The sequence below is a fragment of the Chelonus insularis genome, unplaced genomic scaffold (genome assembly GCF_013357705.1).
Source record: "Chelonus insularis isolate UGA/USDA-ARS -01 unplaced genomic scaffold, ASM1335770v1 contig_75_pilon, whole genome shotgun sequence".
Lineage (NCBI taxonomy): Eukaryota > Metazoa > Arthropoda > Insecta > Hymenoptera > Braconidae > Chelonus > Chelonus insularis.
Window position 1 is genome coordinate 956,556 of NW_023276737.1, and position 20,735 is coordinate 977,290.

A 20,735-nucleotide genomic window follows, 5' to 3' on the forward strand; every position below is an offset into this window, starting at 1 on the left:
ACATGATTAATTAACCAACTGTCAGTTGTTTTGAGTAAAATTTAATAGTTTTGTTTTTTGTTATTTTGAAGATGTAAAAATGTTTATTTGGCGATTAGTTGCAAAAAACAACATAGTACTGAGTGTGGGTGTGTTTTTTTTTGTTTGTTTAATTATATGTTAAAAAGACTCTACGAAAAAAGTCATTTTTACAAAGAAGAAAATCACTTCGAAGTAGATGTAAAGATTTTAAAAAACGTGTGAAATAACAGGTAATTTTTTTATAAATAACATATCGTTATTATAAACGATCAATATTTCTTTGTTATAAATTGGTAAGAATGGATATAATTGCAAAGCATCTAATGTTTTTAATAGGAGGTATTTTTTTAATACGTTTTTTTTCTCAATAAAAATTACGTAGACGAGAAATGGAAAATGTAATATGGTTCAATCCACTTTATGTTTATGAATTATTAATATCGTTACAATATGAAATGTAATTACTGGTAATATGATACTTAAATATCCGTTGTGAAATACGGTTTTATCGGAAATTTGGCTCATTAATGCTTCTGATCAAGACTAAACGAGCTTATATCAACTGATTTATAATGCAACCTCGCTGATTATTTATTGTTTCCGTAGTTTTTCATCTTACATCCTAATTTTTGTCGTTCGGATCCTCACCTGTACTTGAATCAATGCTTTTTATGATTTATTATTGCGTTTAGAAATGAGATCGTCATCACTTGCTTCAACATCAGCTTCTACACCTCGTTCACGTTCTTCCAGATGCGGAGGATTTCCTTCTTCCGTATCAACACTACTTGTTGGAGTAACTTGTTCAGTTGGATTTGAATTCAATAATGTTGTTGACGATGTAGTGACTATTGATGACGTTGTAGTTATCAGCTTCACTGCACCATTCGTCAATCCAAGTCCATTACGATTGTCTTTATTAATTGGCTCTGGAGAAGCTGACTCCTCGCTGCTAGGTGAACCGGGAGACGATACTATCACCTGTATATAATTATTGCTTTTTTAGAATGAGATTCAGATAATTAGTCATCAATGAACCTATTCAATCATTGATTGTTCACTAATTAGTTATTTCCCTACATCTGAAAAAATTCATTTAATATCACTATCATCGTACTCTGAATTTCTACTTTTTTTCATTTTTAATTCACATCTATCAATTGAATATTGTATGATATTTTCTGATTACCAAATTTTATTTTTATTACAATTGTTAGTAGAGAAAAATTTTTTAAAAATTATATACTTCAATTCAAATATTTTTACTGTTTTGATTTTTTTCAAATCGATATTACAATATAGTACGTAACAGCAATATAGACTCAATTTATTTAAGTTTCATACATACATTTTTCAACTTAAATTCTGATGAATCTGCTATTATTGAAGTGTGTATTGAAAGTTTGTGTCTATTATTTTCGTACTCTTGAACACTGGATGATTTTTTATAAATTTTTACTTTATGTACGAAATCACCAAGTGTTTGAAATCAATATTAAATATTTTCTGAAAAATTCAAGCTCTTCAATTTCCAAGTTCTAAAATCAATTTTGATTGTTCTTTCTATATCATTTGGTGATCGAGAGATAATCAGAATAAACAATTATAGCAATTTGGTCTAACAATGAAAGATATGCTATAACAATATCGTTAGGATGGTTATATGAATGATGAATTAACGTCACAATTCAAGTTATGTATCGTACGGAGAGATAATAAAAGGAATAAAAATATATAGAATAGAGTTGACGTGAATAATGAGGCATAGAGAACAAAGGAAAATAATATAAGGAAAATATAGAGTCAGTAGTATTTCTCACAGGCGCAAGACAATCGTATTTTTTCTTCATCTGTTCACAATTTAGTGAGGAAAATTTTTGTTTCACTTATTCATTGTTTCTCGATGAAAAAAGATTTATAAGACTTATAAGTCTTATAACTTATAAGACTATCAGCTGAGCCAAGGAGAGAAGTAAATCCGAGAAAATCTGAAGGGAAAAAACGATAAGGATTGAGTACCTGTGCAAGAAGCGACGTCTCTGTGCTGTCAGCGATTCGGTAGAGCCGGTAATTTGCGTTTGCTCTGAATAAGTGTGAAAAAAAAAGAAACGAATAATTAAAAATAGATAAAGCAGTCTGCAGTACGATTTTTTTTCTTTCTTTGAATAAGAAAAATTTCTTTGAATTAAATCAAAGCAATAAAAGTGAAATTATGAAAAATTTTAAAGCAGTATCAAATAAAACGTTTGAATCAATACAATAGTAACCAAAATAATTAATGAAAATCTCCGTACGAGCATTAGCTAAATGATGAATGAAATGGGGAATGAAAATGTCATGCATCAAGTTTATTTCTGTTCTAAAACTTGATCTTCTTTTGAATGTTCCTTAATCTATTATTTATTCAGGGTCGAAATTGTATGAAATAATCGAATACCTGACGCGGTTTGACCGGTAATGGAGGACGAGTGGATGGGGCGTACGCCCCTGGTGTTGTAATGAGTGGCGGATGATGAAGTGAGGGTGGAAGCTGCCAAGGCAGCCCGGTTCGCGCTAATGTTCCCTGATGTAGCTGCTGATAATGTTGCTGCTGTGGCAATTGATGCTGTTGATGCTGTAATGGCTGATGATTGCTGATGATGTTGCTGCTGCTGGTACTGTTGGTGAGCCCTACTGGTGGCGTAACTCGAGGAAGTGTTGAACCGACTGAAGAAATCTTCCGAACTGTCTGTGAAAGGACCCGCTGATTACTCGGTTCGTACCGAGTTATCGCGTAATGTTTAATGAAAACATTACCTGACTTGACTGGCCAGATTTCCAAGAGATATTTTAATACTGCAATAGGTTGTTGGAAATCCAAATTCGAGTCGGTATCGGAATGAAGCATCAGTACAGGTCCAAAACATATTGCCAAACTTGCTGGTGACATTTTGTTACATTGTTGTAATACTAATGCCAAATGATCCAATAAATAAATTAATGTACACTGGAAATAATGATTCATCATTTAATTATTAGTGTTCAAAGGAGAAAAAAGGATTTGTCTGTTAAGGAATGCTAACCTTATTTACGGCAGGCAAACAGTCAAGAATACTAAACATTAATTTTGCATTGCCTTGTGGATCATCCGGTAGACATACTGCCAATGCATCAACCATCATCTGGTAGAGGCACTTGGTGAAAAGTGGTTCTGGTAACTCCCTCAGATAATCTTTGAGCACTCCGGTAATAACATTAATATCCGGTACATTATCAGGAGTCAAATCAACTGATCTAGCGTTACGCTCAAAGGCTTCTCTGAGTATCCTCTTCTTTGTTGCGGACCCGCAGAGTCTATATAATCCAATAATATCAAGACCCCGTCGTTCAACTTCTTCAACACAACGCCATACAATTATTGGAATATTAGCAGTAGTACTCATTGCTAAAGCTGTCGAAACTCCGCCAGGTACTCCGCCAGTCTTGCTCTCTCGACTTACCACAGTTTCTAAATCAACACCGAAAAGCGGTGCGAGTCTAGTGGCTAAAGATATGACAGGAAGTCCCCGTCTTTTGAACGTTTGATAAGCATCCGTATACCGGAGTCTCAAGTAAATAGTTCCTCTTGGTTCGACTTTCAAAGCTAATTGATGAATTGGAGATTCTTTGAGTAATGTTGCAAGGTGCACTGATCCTTTATAACACAATTTATGCCTGTGTTGTGGATCCCAAGAGTACACTAATAGATCAAGTTGTCTGTTTCCAACTAAATCAAGTTCAAAAGTCTCATCCCAATCGAACATAAGATCACCCGTGCGTACGACAGTACGTGCTTTATGTACCCTATCACACTCAAGTACGCAGTAGAGATCTCTTAAGCCACATGTATTCAAATTAGGTTGCCCCGATGGAGTTGAAGGTGTTGTTGCTGCTGAGGAAGAAGTTGTCGATCGAAGACCACGGCCTGCTAAAAGATGAACCCATAAAAGCCCACTGACACCGCTTGCAAAATCACTACCGGCAGTCTCCCCAAGAGAACTCAATAGAGAACTTGTTGAACTGGGCGTACCAACTGTTGGAGGCTTTTCTATTTTATATTTTAGAAACTCTGTAAAAAAAAAATGCATTTATATATATATGCATGTTCTATGATGTATATCATCCTCTTAACAACTCAATTCATTTTAATGAGAATATACTATTATTAAAAATCCCTTGCAATTCTTTTGTAACCACTTCTGTATGCTCTTTAACTTTGAAAAAATTCTCAAAAATCTCTTAAGCTTTTTACAATATTTCAAAATATATATAATTTCTTATGTCCAGACAATGTTTTTAGCATAATAAAGTTGCTCTCTATTTTCAAAGAAATCAAATAATATTTACGTAAAAAGATGTTCATCTGAAAGTTTATGATGCCATGAGATTTATTCCTTATAATATCCCGAGGTAATACTTATGGAAATGAAATAAGTTTTTATTAAAAAAAAATGCCTTATATGAATATTCTCCACGCTACTAGATAATATTATCTTTAGCTTAATTAAATGTGAAATTATTTTGAATAATAAAAAATGATGAAATTTATTTGATAGCTAACACTTGAAGCATATGTCTTTTAACAGCAAGTAGTGGTTAACTCTTCCTTAATATGTCATTTATTAATGTCTGTACCTTAAAGCTAAAATTTCTCATCAAACTAATAAGGGAAAATTTAGGTAATAAAGTTTTTATGGTTGTTAACTAAACACAATTAAAACTTACCCGCAGGATTAATATCTAACAGTCTTTGATCCTGAGTTCTTGTTGGTGTAGGCGTAGGAATATTTCTCGTTTGTTCAAGCTCCAAAAAATTTCTTATTCGTCTTACAGAGCTAGCTCGTTGACTAGCAGTCGTATTTAAAGAAGGCTTTTGACCGCTTAAAACTGATCTTGCACTGGAAGCTACTGAAGCTGGTCTTTGACCTGGTCCTGGTCGATGAGATGTTGAACTAATTGCCGTGGAAGCTCTCAAATTTGCCAAGTTGACTTGTTGCGCAGATGCTGATCTTGTAGACAGTCTATCAAGCGTACTAGGAAGTGGCCTATATGACCCATAACTTCCATAATCCCCTTTCTGATGAGCCCCCAAAATATAAACAAACATTAAGTATTCATTAGCATAATTGACATTAGCATTTATGATTTATTAATAATTAAAAAAGACGTTAACCTGATTAACAGCCGCATGAATATTTTCAGCACTGTAAGTATATCGTGGTGGTCTAGTGGTCGTGGCTCTTATCTGTTCATATAACGCGCTTGTGCTTGGTGTTCGGCTCAACCACGCTCGATATTCATCAGAAGTAAATACACTCGGTGACGAGGGTATTCTCCCTACACAATCAATCAATAAATCACTCTACACATTACTTTTAACTGAAATGGAAAAATTGTTGCAAAATAGTAGCCTTTAAATATATTATATTTCATTTCAAATTTAGTATAATTACATTTAAAATTTATTATATTATCATTTGAAGAACAAAAAAAGTAGTTTTTTGTTTAATATTAATTAATGGAAATTTTCTTCGCATGAATAATTAATTATTTTAAACATTTAATTATCAAAAAGATTGAATAAAATGTTAGATAAATGAAATATTTGCATCAATTCATCATTAAATTTGAAAATAAGAGTAACAATTAACATGACATTTGTCATTACTATTGTCTTATACCTCTGTCTCTCCTAATCGCGGGTAGTTCAGGTGCTGAAAGTGCTCCATCACTGTCCTCTTGATCAATGAGTCCCGAAGCGACTGTACTAAGTCCGGGTCTTAAAGGTGGTTGTTGTGGCAACGTTCTATTACTTCTTGGAAGTGAATTAGACCTTAAACCACCTGTGCTTTGTCCTATTTGAGTTCTCGAAAGTGTAGCTAGATGAGAAACAGCACTGCTTGGTGTTTGCTCCCTCATATTATGTCTATAATAATAATAAGCTGATCTAGGTGATGAAGAACAAGTCGCTTCTGTGTCTGATGCATAATCCAAAGAAGGCCGATGTCTCCTCGTAAGCGTTCCAAATTGACTAGGATTTCTGTTAGATGCCGATGTACTATCAGTTTGTGTTGCATATCTCGTATTGTATCGTAACGCTGCTGATCCTGGATGAATTGAATAATTCATTGAATATTTAAATTCATTCTACAATTGTTATTGATTTATAGTTTACTCTACGAGATAGTATTAACTTTTTTACTCTAATTTTACTTTTAAAGCTTTGATCCAGGATTTTCTCTCATGAAAGATTGAGTGAGATTAAACATTCACGAATCATCAACTATTTAATTCGGAGTTTATAAGTATTTTATTTCAAATCTTTTACCAATATTCAAATATTTTCTGAGAATTTGACAAAGTTAAATTTACTTAGATATTTATAAAAATTTAACTAAAAATAATATTTTCTCATTTATTGGAAAATATAAAAAGAGCAATCAAATAATTTCTGGTATGACAATAATAAAGATGAGACAATTGGAATTCTATAGTTGAATAAAATGACATACCTGATTTTAGACTTGACCTCAAAAGTGTATGTCGCGCAGGCGTTGTGATGCTGGTGTAGTCTACTCGTGGTAGATGTTGATCTGAGCCACTCCTTGGCATTATCCTTCCACTTGGTGTATGTTGAGAATACCCATATCCTTGAGGTTGACCTGATAATCGAGTTCCTACTGAAGATTGCATTCCACCGGATGACATTCGGCGATTGCCATTATTAGGCATCATTGGACTTGTATAAAATGAATGCACCTAAGTGAAATACCATTATTTAATGATACTGACGTACTATATTTGTTTTTAATATTAATCTAAAAGCCTGTAGCATCATAAACTCAGCTCCAAGTGCCTCTTAAGCGTCCATTGTCTTAACTCAGACGAAAAAAGCTTTTTGCATTTTAGAAAAAAAATATTTTTTGGAGCTAAAGTCAATGACGTATCGACATAGATAAAAAGGAATGTAAAATGAAAGAGAAAAATAGCTAAGGAAATATAGATAGTGCATTGAAGATTGCAGACAATTTGAAAAATGATAGAAAAAAATATCGATAAAGCTCTGGCAGTAGTTTACATAAATGAGGGTAACACGCCACATAAAATTATTATTATCATTGTCATTATTATTATTATTATATATATATATACACATGAATACGGATGTAAACATTAATATACGGTTACGAAGGCTATACTTATCAAGCAAAGTTATTGTTATTTTTACCTTCATAAAATCCTGGATAATATCAACGAAGCATTTATTGAGAACCGATTAGTTATTAAATCTCGTCGAATACGTCATGGGGGACACAGTTATATTTGATATTTTTCCGGGTCGTTGGGAATACTTATGGTTCAATAATAATTATTATATTTCATTTCAAAACAAAATATTCATCCAGACACTCGCAAAAAATATTGAATAATTTTATACATAAAAGCAGAATTTATCATTTGCTGCTGTTTGAAACATTTATTTATGGAATAATTGTTTTATCGTATTGAATTAATGGAACTATTAATAAATATTTTTAACATTATCAAAATAAACTTAACGACTATGAGGAAAAATAAAAATTATTATTGATTTGATAGTGATTTCAATATGCCACAGATCTATATGAATGAATGTGTATTATTATATTACGTGTTTTAATGAATTAAAAATAATTCAATTATCAGGCACCCGATAAAGTAAATGGCTAAAATATTACTTCAATGAAATTTTTCTGCAATTTTAAATAATAATTTTGTAACGTTAATATTTATAGGCATGGTAACATTATTTAAATGGTGTTTACTCCAATATATGAACCACCACATTCTCTTTAAGCCCTCAAGTAATTCATTTCTATATATATTATTAAATTCATCAAACATGTATTTTTTTAATTTTTCAATAATACTTTTAAACTTTTTCCTGATAGAAAAACTCACACAATAAAATATATAATAAACATTCATTATTTGTCCGCTACATTATATTATGTAAATATAATAAATGTTGACTTTGATTAAAAAGAATTTTTTATTGAAAGAAAAATATTTCTTTCTGTGAGGTATGAAAAATACATTTAACAGAAAAAATGAATCAATGGTAAATTTTTTCATCCAAACGACTCGGAGGCAATAGCTGTTGTGTACACCGACTGCATATAATGTGCGATGTAAAACAAGCAATCAATTTCGATGGTTGTGTGACAATCGGATGGACGTTCCCGTAATTAAGAGAGGGCAAAAAAAATGTCAAATGGTGCAGACAGTTGTAAAAAAAAGTGCGTTGTTAGTTCACATCATCTAGAACATCTATAATTTAAAGCCAAGCTCTATGATCATCATGACATAAAAGTCTTTGTTTTTGTGTTTCAACAAAGATTCACATCGTTCTAGATGATAGGAAATATTAAGCAATTCCTTTGATGTCACGATTATTAAAGTATTATGCAAATGGTCTTCGTAGAAAATGATAGACACTTGACTTACTTTTTCTGCAAGGCTTTCCAAAGTCTTTGGATATGCTCTCTCGTACGGTTGGAAATGTTGAGTAGCTGCGGGTTTGGGTTGATGTGTAATAACTGGAGGTGGCGGTGGTTGATAAGACCAGTGGCTTTCAGGTCTGGAATTGTAATAGAGATCACCATTACTAGCACCAAGATCCTGTGTAGATGACTCTAAGCCAGTTAAACCAAGCCGTGATCGAGATGAAAGCATTTCCCTGCCATCAACTCTTCGTCTATTGTTATCTCTGATAACCAAAATTATAATTCAGTATAATAAGGTATTCACATTGATATTATTTATTTAATTTTTAGTATACCTTATATGATTACTTGTTGTATGGTCACTTTCGTCTTCATTCAACTCTCGTTTGATCACCACCACTGGCGGTGCTTTGTGCTCGTTTTGGCGAATTTGAGATGCTGGTTGATGCGGACCATGCCGTGTAGCTAAAACTAACCGCCTTGGAATGGACATAATTATCACTACGTCATCCAAACTCATGTGCGTCACATCCACAAGATTAACTGCTAGAATCTCATCGCCCACCTACACTTTTTTATTATCACATTTCCAGTTAATTCTTTCGATAATCTTTTTATCATTCATCTTACACGAAGAGTACAAACAAGATTGGAAATCAATAGATTATTATCATTAATCATCCATATGTAGGTCAAAAGGAAAGCCTTTCTTTTTATAAATATAAAAAAAGTTTCTTCAGGATTAGTGATTTTTAGCCCAGTCTAGAGTCTAACATTTTTTCAATTGATTTGAACTTTAAATAATACTTTTCCTAATAAAACTTAAATGACATTAATCGTCCTTAATTGAGCATACGCAAAGTTTTCGACAAAAATGAAGAATCCAAATGATTAAAATCAAATATTGATTTCTAACTTAAATACATAATTAAAATTTTTATCTTTTGTAGTTGAATAAAACTTTGTGATCAATAAAGAAATAAAAAATGAATAATTTTTCAAATGATTCCAATCAGTTTGTAAAACTTTCAGTGTAAATGAAAATAAAAATTAAAAATGACCTTTAAACATCCACTATTGTAAACTGCTGATTCCACAGCTATTCTGGATATGAAGACACCATCATTACGATCAACGCCATTACCTTCACGAATATATAAACCCAATGTTTGGCCTGGTCGCTTTATTATCTCCACAAAATAAATGGGGTACTTAGGATCCTAAGATATTAATCGAATGTTATACACATACATTGGATTCTGACAGAAAGATATCGTATAATGTCTAGCGAAGCCTTACTTGGGAAGCAACAAATTTTTTAGCTGTCTCTGCAGCTTGTCGTCCCATCTGTCGAGGTTCGATGACTCGCACCACCATTTCCCCGCGTCGTTCCACCGCCTCAAGAGCTGCCGCAGTCGAAGCATCATGGTCGTTCTCAACTGTCTCGATTTGTTTGAAGATTTCCGTGCTGATTCCGCTCACCTGTGAAATTCTCTACTATAGGTGTATAGAAATGTTGCTTATATATGGATTAAATAGCAGTCGAAAATGTGGACTAAGCCAAGTTAGAGATGATAGAAATGTATTTATTCAAATGTAATTAGTACCTTCCTGAAGTCTCCCTGAATGACCATAGGAGGTGGCTCTTTTGGACGCAACTGGTTGGCAGGCGCCTGTCGACCAGGACTTGCACTTATGTCCGTAACTTCCCCTCGACCCTCCTGTAATTTCATTAAAAAAATTTAATTCATGAGATAAATAATACATAAAATAATTTCCGAGAGCTTTTATTTCATTTTTTATATTAAATATTTATCACTGTTACGTTAATTCTGCTTCAATCATTCATAAAATTTTAGCCATAGGTATTTTTCCATATTTTTCTGTAATTAAACATCAACACAAATAACATTTCTCTTGAATAAAATGAAAATTTATTGATGCTTAAAGAAACGCAGATAATTTTTAAAAAATTAGCCCATGAAATAAATGTATTGAATAAACATTGAAATATAAATATCCTTTTTTAACTTTTCTATTTTTTATCAGATTATTTATAAAATATTTTAAACTTGTTATCTCATAAATTTTGATAATTAACTATCTTTATTTTAATTAAAAATAATCCCACTAGCGAAAATACATTTCTCTGAAGTAAGTTTAATTAATTAAATAAATAGTCCTATGAAAAAAAGAGAAAGAAATTTCTCTTTTATGTTCTACAATTTTTTGTATTGTATTCAAAGCTAAATATACAATATTCGGTATATTTATTTACTCGGTATTATAACCTATCTACAGATATTAACTTTGAGTTGTATATATTACTGTCAACAATAAAATAAGCGGGGTATTGAAAAATACTATTTTTTACAATACAAAAGCGAAATGCATAAATGCATAAAATAGAGCAAATTACCTTACGAGAAAAAAAACACCCCGTGGCACCCCTGTCACACATCATGCTTCCCCATGTCGGCTAATATGGCGGGAAGCCTCCGGACTTAAAGAAAATCCGAGTTGTGGTCTGCGCATACTCAAGACTCAAACTACTCGTTTCGAGTAAAAGGTGTGGGGGATAACTATCGACCGGTCGTGACGTCATTTATCATGCTTTCTCGCTTTCAACTCATCGATGCCGCGAGTACGATATCCTACAACCGCTACGTTAAATCTTTCTTTTCCTCTATCGTCATAATATCTATCTTTAAATCCACTTCCTCCCACCAGTTCATTCGTATTTTTTTCTTCTCTAAAATATCCCTTGGTCGTTTTTTACACTTTAAACTTTGACCATTGATTACAACGATAACTTTGTTCTCATCATGATTTCTGCAACATGTTCATTAAGCTGGTAATTCTAAAGAGAAAAATGTTGAAGGAAGAGATGAGCAAATGAAAGGAGCGGTGGAAAGCGAAGGCTGTGAGCGGTCGTAGTACCGGACGTAGTAATGGTACTTGTTATGGCAGACAGTTTCTAGTAGTGTAAGAGATCGTAATGGCGTACACGCAGGCGTACGCAAACCGGCAGGCATTGACGGTCGGAGTTTGGAGTATACAAGAGTGTCAAGCTAATACCAGAGGCAGGCTAGTCCTTTTTCAGTCTCATTTTATCAAATGCGCTTGCGTTTCACAGTCTCCGTAAATAAGTAGAAACTTTCTCGTATATTACTTTGCGAGATAACGTTTGGGGAATACACACAAATGCACATTCTCACGTCTGAACGCGTTTGTGGTTTGACATTTATTCGACCTCCATCGTCAGCACCTCCACTACACTATTCCAATTCGCATGCCACAGATTTCACGGACATGTACGCATTTTTATGATGTCAATGCATTCTTTTATCTTTCTTTCATCTTCTCTCTACTTTTATTTCCTGTTCGTTTACACTTGATAAATTCTTAGCAAGCCGACATGCTTGTATCAAGAAGTGGAGAAGGAGGACATGAAAATCAAGTCGAATTACTCAGATGTAAATTCACCAACCAGATACCAAACATCGTCAGAATTATTGCGGACACCCTTACCTATCCTATTATATACCTCAGGGATCCGGGAAATTAATAATCTTCAGGATGGACGAGAGTTTCGGTCATCTACAAAAGGGCGGGGTCTAATCTTTGTTGTGTTATAGAACTAAATCATTTTTAAATGTTCAGTTTGATCAATCTTCATCAATTCACCGGCTTCTTAAGTCTTTGTTCAAATTTCTTTGTCTTCATCTATACTATATATTTAATGATCAGCCTTAATCGTTGGATGGTTCATAAAATCTATGCAAGTAATGACATTTTCTTTAGAAATTTTTTATTCCCTCACCCCATAGAAACATTACACTGATCCCTAATAATAGCTTATATAATTATGATGGATTACAATATCTACTGGTTGATAAGATCCAAGGTTTCATGATTATTATTATTATTATTATTATTATTATTATTATTATTATTGTTATTGAATAAATATTTCTGAAAGTGAAAATTACAAGAAGACTTAGAGATGCAGAAACAATTTTGTTTTATTCCAGACAAGATTAAACGTAGATGAGTATAATAGTATTTATGTAAAAGCAATTTGCTAGAATTTAAAGACGGGAATTTTAGCTTTGAAAAATTTAATGAAGAATCTCTTCAAGGAAATTTTAAAAATATCACAAATTTTGAGAATTTTTCAGGCTATGAAGTAGAGATGTTAATCATCTAGACCTGTGAATATGCAAGAATAATAATTTCCATAAACTGCAAAAGGGACAGAGTACATTGATTCAGTATGATGGAGATTTGCATCATGGTCTAACTTTGGAACAAGTAGTGGTGAATTGAATTATTGCTATTTTATGCAGTTCCAAAAAACATATGCAACAAACAGTTTATTTATTAAAATAATAAGCAAAGCGTTAACCAACCTCAAAATATTCAATTGCATATAAATAGCAGAATAATATTTTCATAAGCCAATCATAAAGTTTAGCAAGTAGAAATTTCGTCATTAAATCTTTTGATTAGATCAAGAAATTCTAGCATGTAGAGTTACGGATACTTGGCCCACAATTTAATAGATAAGTAAATATTTAATAGCATAAGATAATTAACTGTGACTTTAATATTCTATCTTAACGATTGTTAACTACAATAATATAGTCATTAGTACATTTAGAAACGTACTTATATTGAATCTTATTGAACTTAATTACTGATAATGAGTATTAGAAATTCTTCTTGAGGATAAATGCTATAGCCAAAAGAGAGAGATATTTATGTGATAAAAAGGTGGAAAAGCACCAACGGTATCTCAGTGATGGAAGATAATTTGATATTGATTCTGCATTAAAGAGCTGAGCTAAATAAAGGTTTTATTTTATCTAAGTGAAATGAAAGCGTTATCAAATTCAATCTGTCTCCAATCTTCGATTCCATCAACTGCATGACAAACTTTTATGTCATTAATTATGTACAGGTACAAGCGATGTCATGATAAATCAGTCAAGTTCTAGTTAAAAATAATACTCATTGAAATAGTAAAAAAAATTACGAGTTTCGATGAAGACAACTTTGATATTCTTTCGAGGAAGACATATTTAAAGAAGCTTCTTTTTAACTCATTGAACAAATATATAGAGACTGAAATTAGCAGGGTGGAGTAAAACTTCACCTTCCAATTTATACCATGCATATATACGTTCAGACCGTAAAACATCCGCTTCGCGTGCTTCGAAACTCCATGTTCTACTTCGAAGAAGTTGCAGTAGAAAATTCTACTGCAGAATACCAGGAACGTATATATAATATCGAGTTCTAAAAAAGTGCTACATATATATAAAGTATGCAAGCAAAAAGTCAACAGTTCATTATTTTTAGCCATTACTCCAGTTAGACAAACAACAGTGAAAAAATTTTTTTCATTCTTATGCTTTATGATTATACCTATACACTACGGAAAAAGTCAATGTAGTTTCCAAACAAGAATTCTCGTATTACACTGCATTTTCCTGATAAACGATGTCGTTTGTTATTTTAACTACATCGTTAAAGAAATTAAAATAAATTAGTACATCATGACTGTTTTAACAAAAAAACAATACTTTAAACTGAATGAATAATAATTTAAAGAGATTGAAGCATGCATAAATACGTGATAAAATTTTCATTTAACTCATAAGGTTCATTATAAATTTTATGCAGTATCTTCAACGTTTTACCACCAATCTCAATGAGAGATAACGCATTTACCAATAGTACTTATAATGAGAATTTAATTTAATCCATCAATTGTAAAAATCAATGTTCAACTAATAACTTTTAAGTATCCCAATAATCTTTATTTATCTTTGGTTATTTGTTTATTACTTAATTGAATAACTATTACCTTATTGACTAACAAAACACTTTATCCAATGATCCAAAAAATAATTAAATTATTTTCAAATTTAATTTTAATTATCAATTAAAACCTTATCAACGAAAGTTGTTGAAAAAAGAGACATTTTGAGCTAAATGGAATATTGAATACTACTGTCAGCTGCTGTTACCCTAGATGGTTACTTGATAAACAAGTCATATAACTTTTTTTCCTACTGTACCTTTATCTTAACCTTAATCAACAGACAATTTTCATTTATGACTCTGACTGAAATTAATGCGATTGTGAGCGATCATGCATCCGCCTATTCTCCTGTATAACGCGACAGTTTGAGCTCTCAATAGGCTTATCCGATTTTGCTTTGCACACGGGAAGTACTTTTAATGCGCCTAATAGCCAGAATAATCCTAATGGAAACAAGTCTGAAATGCTTCCGTGAGTGAATTGTATTCTTCTAATCTTTAGAATCTCCTATTCGTCATAGAGAAAGAAATGATAACGAGAAGTTAAAAAAATATATATATATATTTCCAAAGCAATACTAGTAATCATTGCCGAGTAACTCAGTGGAAGAAAATTGGCAAGGATGATTGCTATTCGGTGGCAAGTTTTTACGATTCAACGCTCAGCGACCCAGAAAAGCTAGCTAGGAAAAAAGTTGGCGTATATGTCATGACTCTGCTAGATAATCGGAAGAGAACGTGCAGACTGACAAGAGTAGATTCTTTTCACAGGTGGTATCTCTTTTTCTCTCTGCTCATATTTTTTATTCATTTGTCTTTGGTTTTTTCATTTGTATTACTTTCATTGCCTGCTCTACAGACCATTCTATAACAACCAATTGTCTTCATTCACCAGCCGAGTGTTCTATTAAATACTGAATTGTCTCATAGAATAATATCTGATTTAAAGTTATATAATCAACATCACTCACTTTTCTGCGGCCACAACAAAGCATTATTGTCGGGCTGGAATTGCGACGTTGAGGCTGATGACAGACGTAGCTCAGCCGAGCACCCCTTTCTCCCTGCGACTGCACCACGCGCACCTGCAGCTGGCCTTCCTCTCGTTGTCCTTGACCGACACCAACTCGACCACCGTACTTGATGCGCACGTGTTTTCGCCACTGCATTAGTTCGGCCCGTCATACCCACTACCTATAATAATCATAAAAATTAGCTGGTATATAAGCTTTTCTTAGAACCATGTGACACATTCAACAATTCCTCTTATAATCTGTTTATACGTGTAGAGACACGTGCACTTATTTTACTTTCTATAAATCCTATAATTCGTTGTGCCCTGTGATTGTGTCTTTTCAATTTGACATTCTATGAATTTGTGATTTAAGTGGTATAATCAACTGTTATTATCCTAGTATATAGTAGAATTCTAGGATAGTTTTAATATAAAATGTGTTACATTGTTGAAAAGTTTTTTCTAATTACATCAAATTGTATTTCCATTATATTTTTATCACTTGAATAATACAAATTCTTAATACATTTTCATGTACATTGATAAAAATGGTAATGAATTTTTTTTTGTTTAATTAAAATCCTGAGAACTAAATAAAACTGGACCAATCAATATTTTCCCCTTTTTGGGTCACGATTTTTTTTAAAATCATACACTAGTATTTGTATTGAAGGTTTTAAAATTACTTTATTGATTGAAAGAATTTATTTTAGAAATTTAAAGATGTCGTTTTTTCATTTACACTCCTGAAGAATGATGACAATTTCAAAATGGTAATTTCATTTTTCAATAACTCCATCCTATCGAACGTGACATCAAATGTAATGGAAAAATAATAAAAGCTTTTTTGTTAATTAAAGTGATATCAATATAGAGATCAAGTTAAATTAATAAATTTTATAAATAGTGACCTCAAATAACAATTTTCTATTTAATTCAGTAGAAAATTTTTTTCAACAATTAACTTTGTTCAATGAACTGTTATTATTGATGAGATTACCTTCTAAAAATCATCTCTTTTGAGACGGGCCAATCAGTCCCTGATCGACCAATCGTCACTGATTTCTCTCATGTTAGCCACTTTCAAGAATTTATCTGAAAAAATATCATCTATTAGAATGGTGATTAACGAAATCGGTGATCGTAGCTAAACATTATAAAATTTTATATGATACAACATTTAACCGGCAAGTGGTCATAACGTTTTGTATATTGAAATTTTAGTGTACAGGAGCGTAGTACACAAAATCGATAAACGACGTAGATTAAGGTCGACCGCCGGCGTTCGAAGGGTCGTGCCCGTTATCCTTATATATAGAACGAGAAAGAGAATGAGTGTGAGTGAGATGTGAACAGTTCTCCCCCACGTAAGTCTAGAGTTTTAGAGTACGGAACCGTAGGAAAGAAGGTTTGCGATACAAAAAAAAATAATTGACAACAGACCAGAGACAGATGAAATGCCGATAGGAAAAAATACTAGGATAGAAAATAGAGGAAATATATATGAGTTGTAAAGAAACGAGATCGGGGAAGAGAGGGACACCGCGCGCGCCCGAGGCTCCAAAGGAGCTTTCACGATATCGTGGTGGCATGCCAGCCGATGTCCCGGACCAGTCGTGGATCGATATACCCTTTTTTTCAAGAGTCACCAAAGAGAATGAGAACAGCCGCGAAGAGAAGAGTAAGATAAAAATTTTCAACTAAAAATTCATGTTTATGAGCTCATATTAAGAAAAAAGAAAAAAAAGAAGAGATTGAGGTGAATGGTTTACAGAGGGTTGGAGTGTGGGTAAAAAAGCTTTACGTTGAACTGTCATGTACATACCTGTGTCGATGTCAAGTTAGTGGACGATATTTCATCCACAAATAAAGCACCAAGGTGTTAATAACCACGATGATAATCAATAGACTTCTAGAAAACACAGGAAGCCAAGTAAACTGCACAAAAGCTTCCGGGTTACGTCCCTGAGTGTGCACCTGCACTCACTTTGGCCAGTTGGAAGAAGTCAAAACAATTCTTCTTCTTAGCTTGTCAACGATTCGCGTTCGCCGAAGGTAGCGAGTTAAACTGATCACCTGAATTAATTACTTGCTGCCGCCCACGAACGCGCACCGTCCACTAGAACTGTATTTCAGGGAAACGCGGTGATGGCGCGCCGCATCCCTTAACTCCAAGCATCGAGGGCGGACATGTTTGTTGCGCAAAAGGCGCAGGCTCAACCATCCTCTAAAGTTCTCCTGGCTGCTCGTGCGTACCACCGTGGCTTTCGCCCCGCGAGTATGCGTGCGCGTGCTCCAACTTTTCGTTACGTCCTCAGACATATAACCCGCAAGCGTTCTCGTTTCTTCCCCTGATACTTGAGTGCTCATACTTGTGGCTTACTTCACCTACACCGCAGGCGAAAAATGCGTAATGTCATAATAAAAATGCTGATAAAAAATATATATCAGGATATTAATAAAATATCGTCCACATTAAAACCTTTAAACCTCCAGTACTAATCCCAAATTTATTTTAAATTCATAACACAGATTTTTCAACTCGATTCCATTCTTAGAATGACACGTGATGGTAAGGGATAATTGACGCCAGAATGACCCACATTACATCGAATGAAACAATCAGCTCTTGAAACTGTAAAGCATTAGGAGAGAGAATAGAGAGCAATTGTGACAGTAATGATCTCTTATTGTAATACTTGGATACTACGATAACTTAAATATTCATAAAGATTGAACAATATTTGAATGAATACAGTAGAGCATTCACATTTTTTTAAAGTAAAACTAGGCATGAAGCCAAAACCACCCAACCACCCATCCGTAAACCATACCAACCAGTCCTGAGAGACATAGTATACGCAGCCACTACCAATTGCGCCTGTACCGTACTCTAATGCACATACACAAACATTCTATCATATACGTATTGAGTATACGAATATGACGTCTTTGAGTTAAATGCGCGACAGCGATTACGACCTTCATTGATGTGCACTACAAAAAATTACGTTTTACTACGTGAATTGATACTCTTGAAGAATAGGAAACACGCAAAGGAACGTTGTAGCCACTGGTGCAATTTTTTCATTTATTATTATTCATTTATATTTCTTATATCCTATTAAGATATTACAAGAATTAAAATTTAAAATAAATTTAATTTTTGTTTCAATTTCTATTCTAATGAAAATTTTACCACGTGTTTGGTTTTTTAATCCTCTTCGTTCTTGATTGTATAATTAGTTTTTGCTTAATTTATTGAATAATCAATTTTGTATGTAATTTAAATGAACCAAATTCATGATACTTTGTGATTTGTTTTTAAAGAGAAAAAAATGAGTTTCACTCTTACTTTATTAGAATGTTCTACATACATTTAATATTCATTGAAATTATAACTAGAATAAAATATCAACATTAATTTTTATGACGGAAATTTGAAGCACATTATTCAATGACAATTTTTATATATGAAATTCTTCTAGATATATTAAAATAGTTTCTTTTCCATCATTTTGTATATTTTGCCTTTGAGATTAGGAAAAACAACATCACCTTTTTCATCTATAATTTCATCGTAAAGTCTTTCCATATGAACTTTATATCCAGCCTTAGCTGCGGTTGCCTGTGACGCTGATGAAGTAAATAAAGTTGAAGTAACAGCAATACCATAAGCCTCACCTATTTTATGTCTGCAATATAATATTTATTGTTAAATTAATTTCACAATTTGATTGTGCGAAAATTATCAATACTTGAGTACCTTGCTTCTAACAGTCGTTGCCCTAAGCCTAAGCGGCGGTAACGAGGATCTACACTCAATCCAACAGCACCCAAATATGCATCAACTCCATATCTTTCACAAGGATTAGCTTCTGTACTGCTATTAATGGCAAAAGTTATTATTTTTTCAGCCTTGGACATTGAACTCTATGAAAAAAAAATACTTCAATCATTGAGAAAAACATCACGTAATAATTGTAATTAATTCACTGTACTTACGAGAATTGGTTTTATTTCCTTATCACTATCCTTATCGCTAACTGATAGCACATTAATGCCAGCAATAATAGGTTTTTCATTTTCTGATTTAACAAATGCAGCAATTGTAATACCTTCAGCTACAATTTTTTTCCAAAAAGCACGAAGTAGCTCAAGTGACGTTGGATCGTCTATAACATCTTTAAAACGAGTTTCACAGTATATTATTTTATTAACAGTATATTATGCACTTAGGAATTTAAGTGAAGTATTATTGCCTCGGACTGACAGCATCAATCAAGACATGCGGTGCGAACTCATCTTCTATTCGGCTTGTGCTGCTGCACGTCTTATGCTGACGTCATCGGTCCAAGGCAATAATATCTCACTTAAGCTTCGAGGTATATACGATTGTTTATATATTACAGGTCAAATATAAGGACTTAATTATTATAGCTATAGAGAGGAGCTCTAAGAGGTCGATTGAAGACAAGGTGGGAAGAACTCCCGATAATTGTTTGTTGATAATTTCATTTGAATGACACTTATATCACCGGTCTATAATCGACCATTTCAAGCTCCATTCGACAGAGATAATAAGTAAGCCCTTATATTTGACCTGAAGTATATAAAGATGGTTAATTTTATGTTAAAACTTTCAAACTTACTCATACTCGAACACATAGCTTCATCTTGAATGAAAATGGAACACATGTGTTCGACAACTTCATCGTATCTATCTACAGGAATTTCTTCAATAGTGAATTGAATTGTTTCTCCATCAGATTTAACTATTTCCACAGTATTCCACACTTTGGGAGGACCATTAGGACGTGACCAAACCATCTTTCTGCAATACTAACTTATCAGAGACTAATAATAGCTACGTAACTCGGTTATTGTGCTGACGAATGCTATGCTGCAAGTAGCAATCTACAGAGTTATGAAGAAACTGTGAGAGGGGACTTATCAAAATTACAGTAATTCATTGAATTTAATTGAAAATAATAATCGAAATTATTAGTACTGATTAAAATTGTTGCCAAGAAAAATGTGTTAAAGAAACTTACGATTGGTAACCACTACGAGTTGTGACAAGTTGATTTGAGGGTGACAACCACATAACTGATTTTTCCCTGACGATTATCCCTTCTATATTAGTTAGAATAACCAATCATACTGTTTCAAATTTTGAACATATGATATCTTATCAACAACAGAAATTAACATCAAGTAGCTTTTAGTCCAATCGTTTATAATTAATCTATTATGTTTTTTAAAATTTTTTATTTACTTTGATTGTGTAAGGTACATTAAAATTAAAACACTCCCGTCTTATTTTTCTTTTTTTATCATAGAATGATGATATAAAAATTCTGATA

General features: G+C 32.9%; 2 protein-coding genes across 5 annotated transcripts; both read right to left on the bottom strand.

Moving 5' to 3' along the window:
* Positions 1 to 331: 331 nt before the first annotated feature.
* RhoGAP100F (Rho GTPase activating protein at 100F) lies at positions 332 to 17,478 on the bottom strand. Of its 3 annotated transcripts, none has more exons than XM_035090107.1 (16): positions 17,195 to 17,478; positions 16,370 to 16,464; positions 15,326 to 15,548; positions 10,133 to 10,246; positions 9,825 to 10,007; positions 9,587 to 9,745; positions 8,861 to 9,090; positions 8,527 to 8,788; positions 6,552 to 6,798; positions 5,721 to 6,146; positions 5,213 to 5,376; positions 4,765 to 5,116; positions 3,084 to 4,108; positions 2,818 to 3,007; positions 2,459 to 2,745; positions 332 to 1,002 (listed from the first exon to the last, which is right to left on the bottom strand). In XM_035090107.1, exons 3-16 carry the CDS (start codon positions 15,521 to 15,523, stop codon positions 691 to 693), a joined length of 4,149 nt encoding a protein of 1,382 aa, XP_034945998.1. In that variant the 5' UTR covers positions 15,524 to 15,548; positions 16,370 to 16,464; positions 17,195 to 17,478; the 3' UTR covers positions 332 to 690. The 3 variants fall into 3 exon arrangements, with proteins under 3 accessions (XP_034945998.1, XP_034945997.1, XP_034945999.1); XM_035090106.1 differs by having other exon boundaries at positions 9,825 to 10,019; XM_035090108.1 differs by lacking the exons at positions 15,326 to 15,548; positions 16,370 to 16,464; positions 17,195 to 17,478 and having other exon boundaries at positions 9,825 to 10,022; positions 10,133 to 10,242.
* A 1,218-nt stretch (positions 17,479 to 18,696) lies between these two features.
* LOC118071176 (uncharacterized) lies at positions 18,697 to 20,516 on the bottom strand. 2 transcript variants are annotated; one of them, XM_035090169.1, is made up of 5 exons: positions 20,424 to 20,516; positions 20,022 to 20,286; positions 19,375 to 19,553; positions 19,136 to 19,302; positions 18,697 to 19,064 (listed from the first exon to the last, which is right to left on the bottom strand). In XM_035090169.1, the coding sequence occupies exons 2-5, from the start codon at positions 20,197 to 20,199 to the stop codon at positions 18,863 to 18,865; spliced, it is 726 nt and encodes a 241-aa protein (XP_034946060.1). In that variant the 5' UTR covers positions 20,200 to 20,286; positions 20,424 to 20,516; the 3' UTR covers positions 18,697 to 18,862. The 2 variants fall into 2 exon arrangements, with proteins under 2 accessions (XP_034946060.1, XP_034946059.1); XM_035090168.1 differs by having other exon boundaries at positions 18,698 to 19,064; positions 20,022 to 20,203; positions 20,424 to 20,514.
* Positions 20,517 to 20,735: the final 219 nt, after the last annotated feature.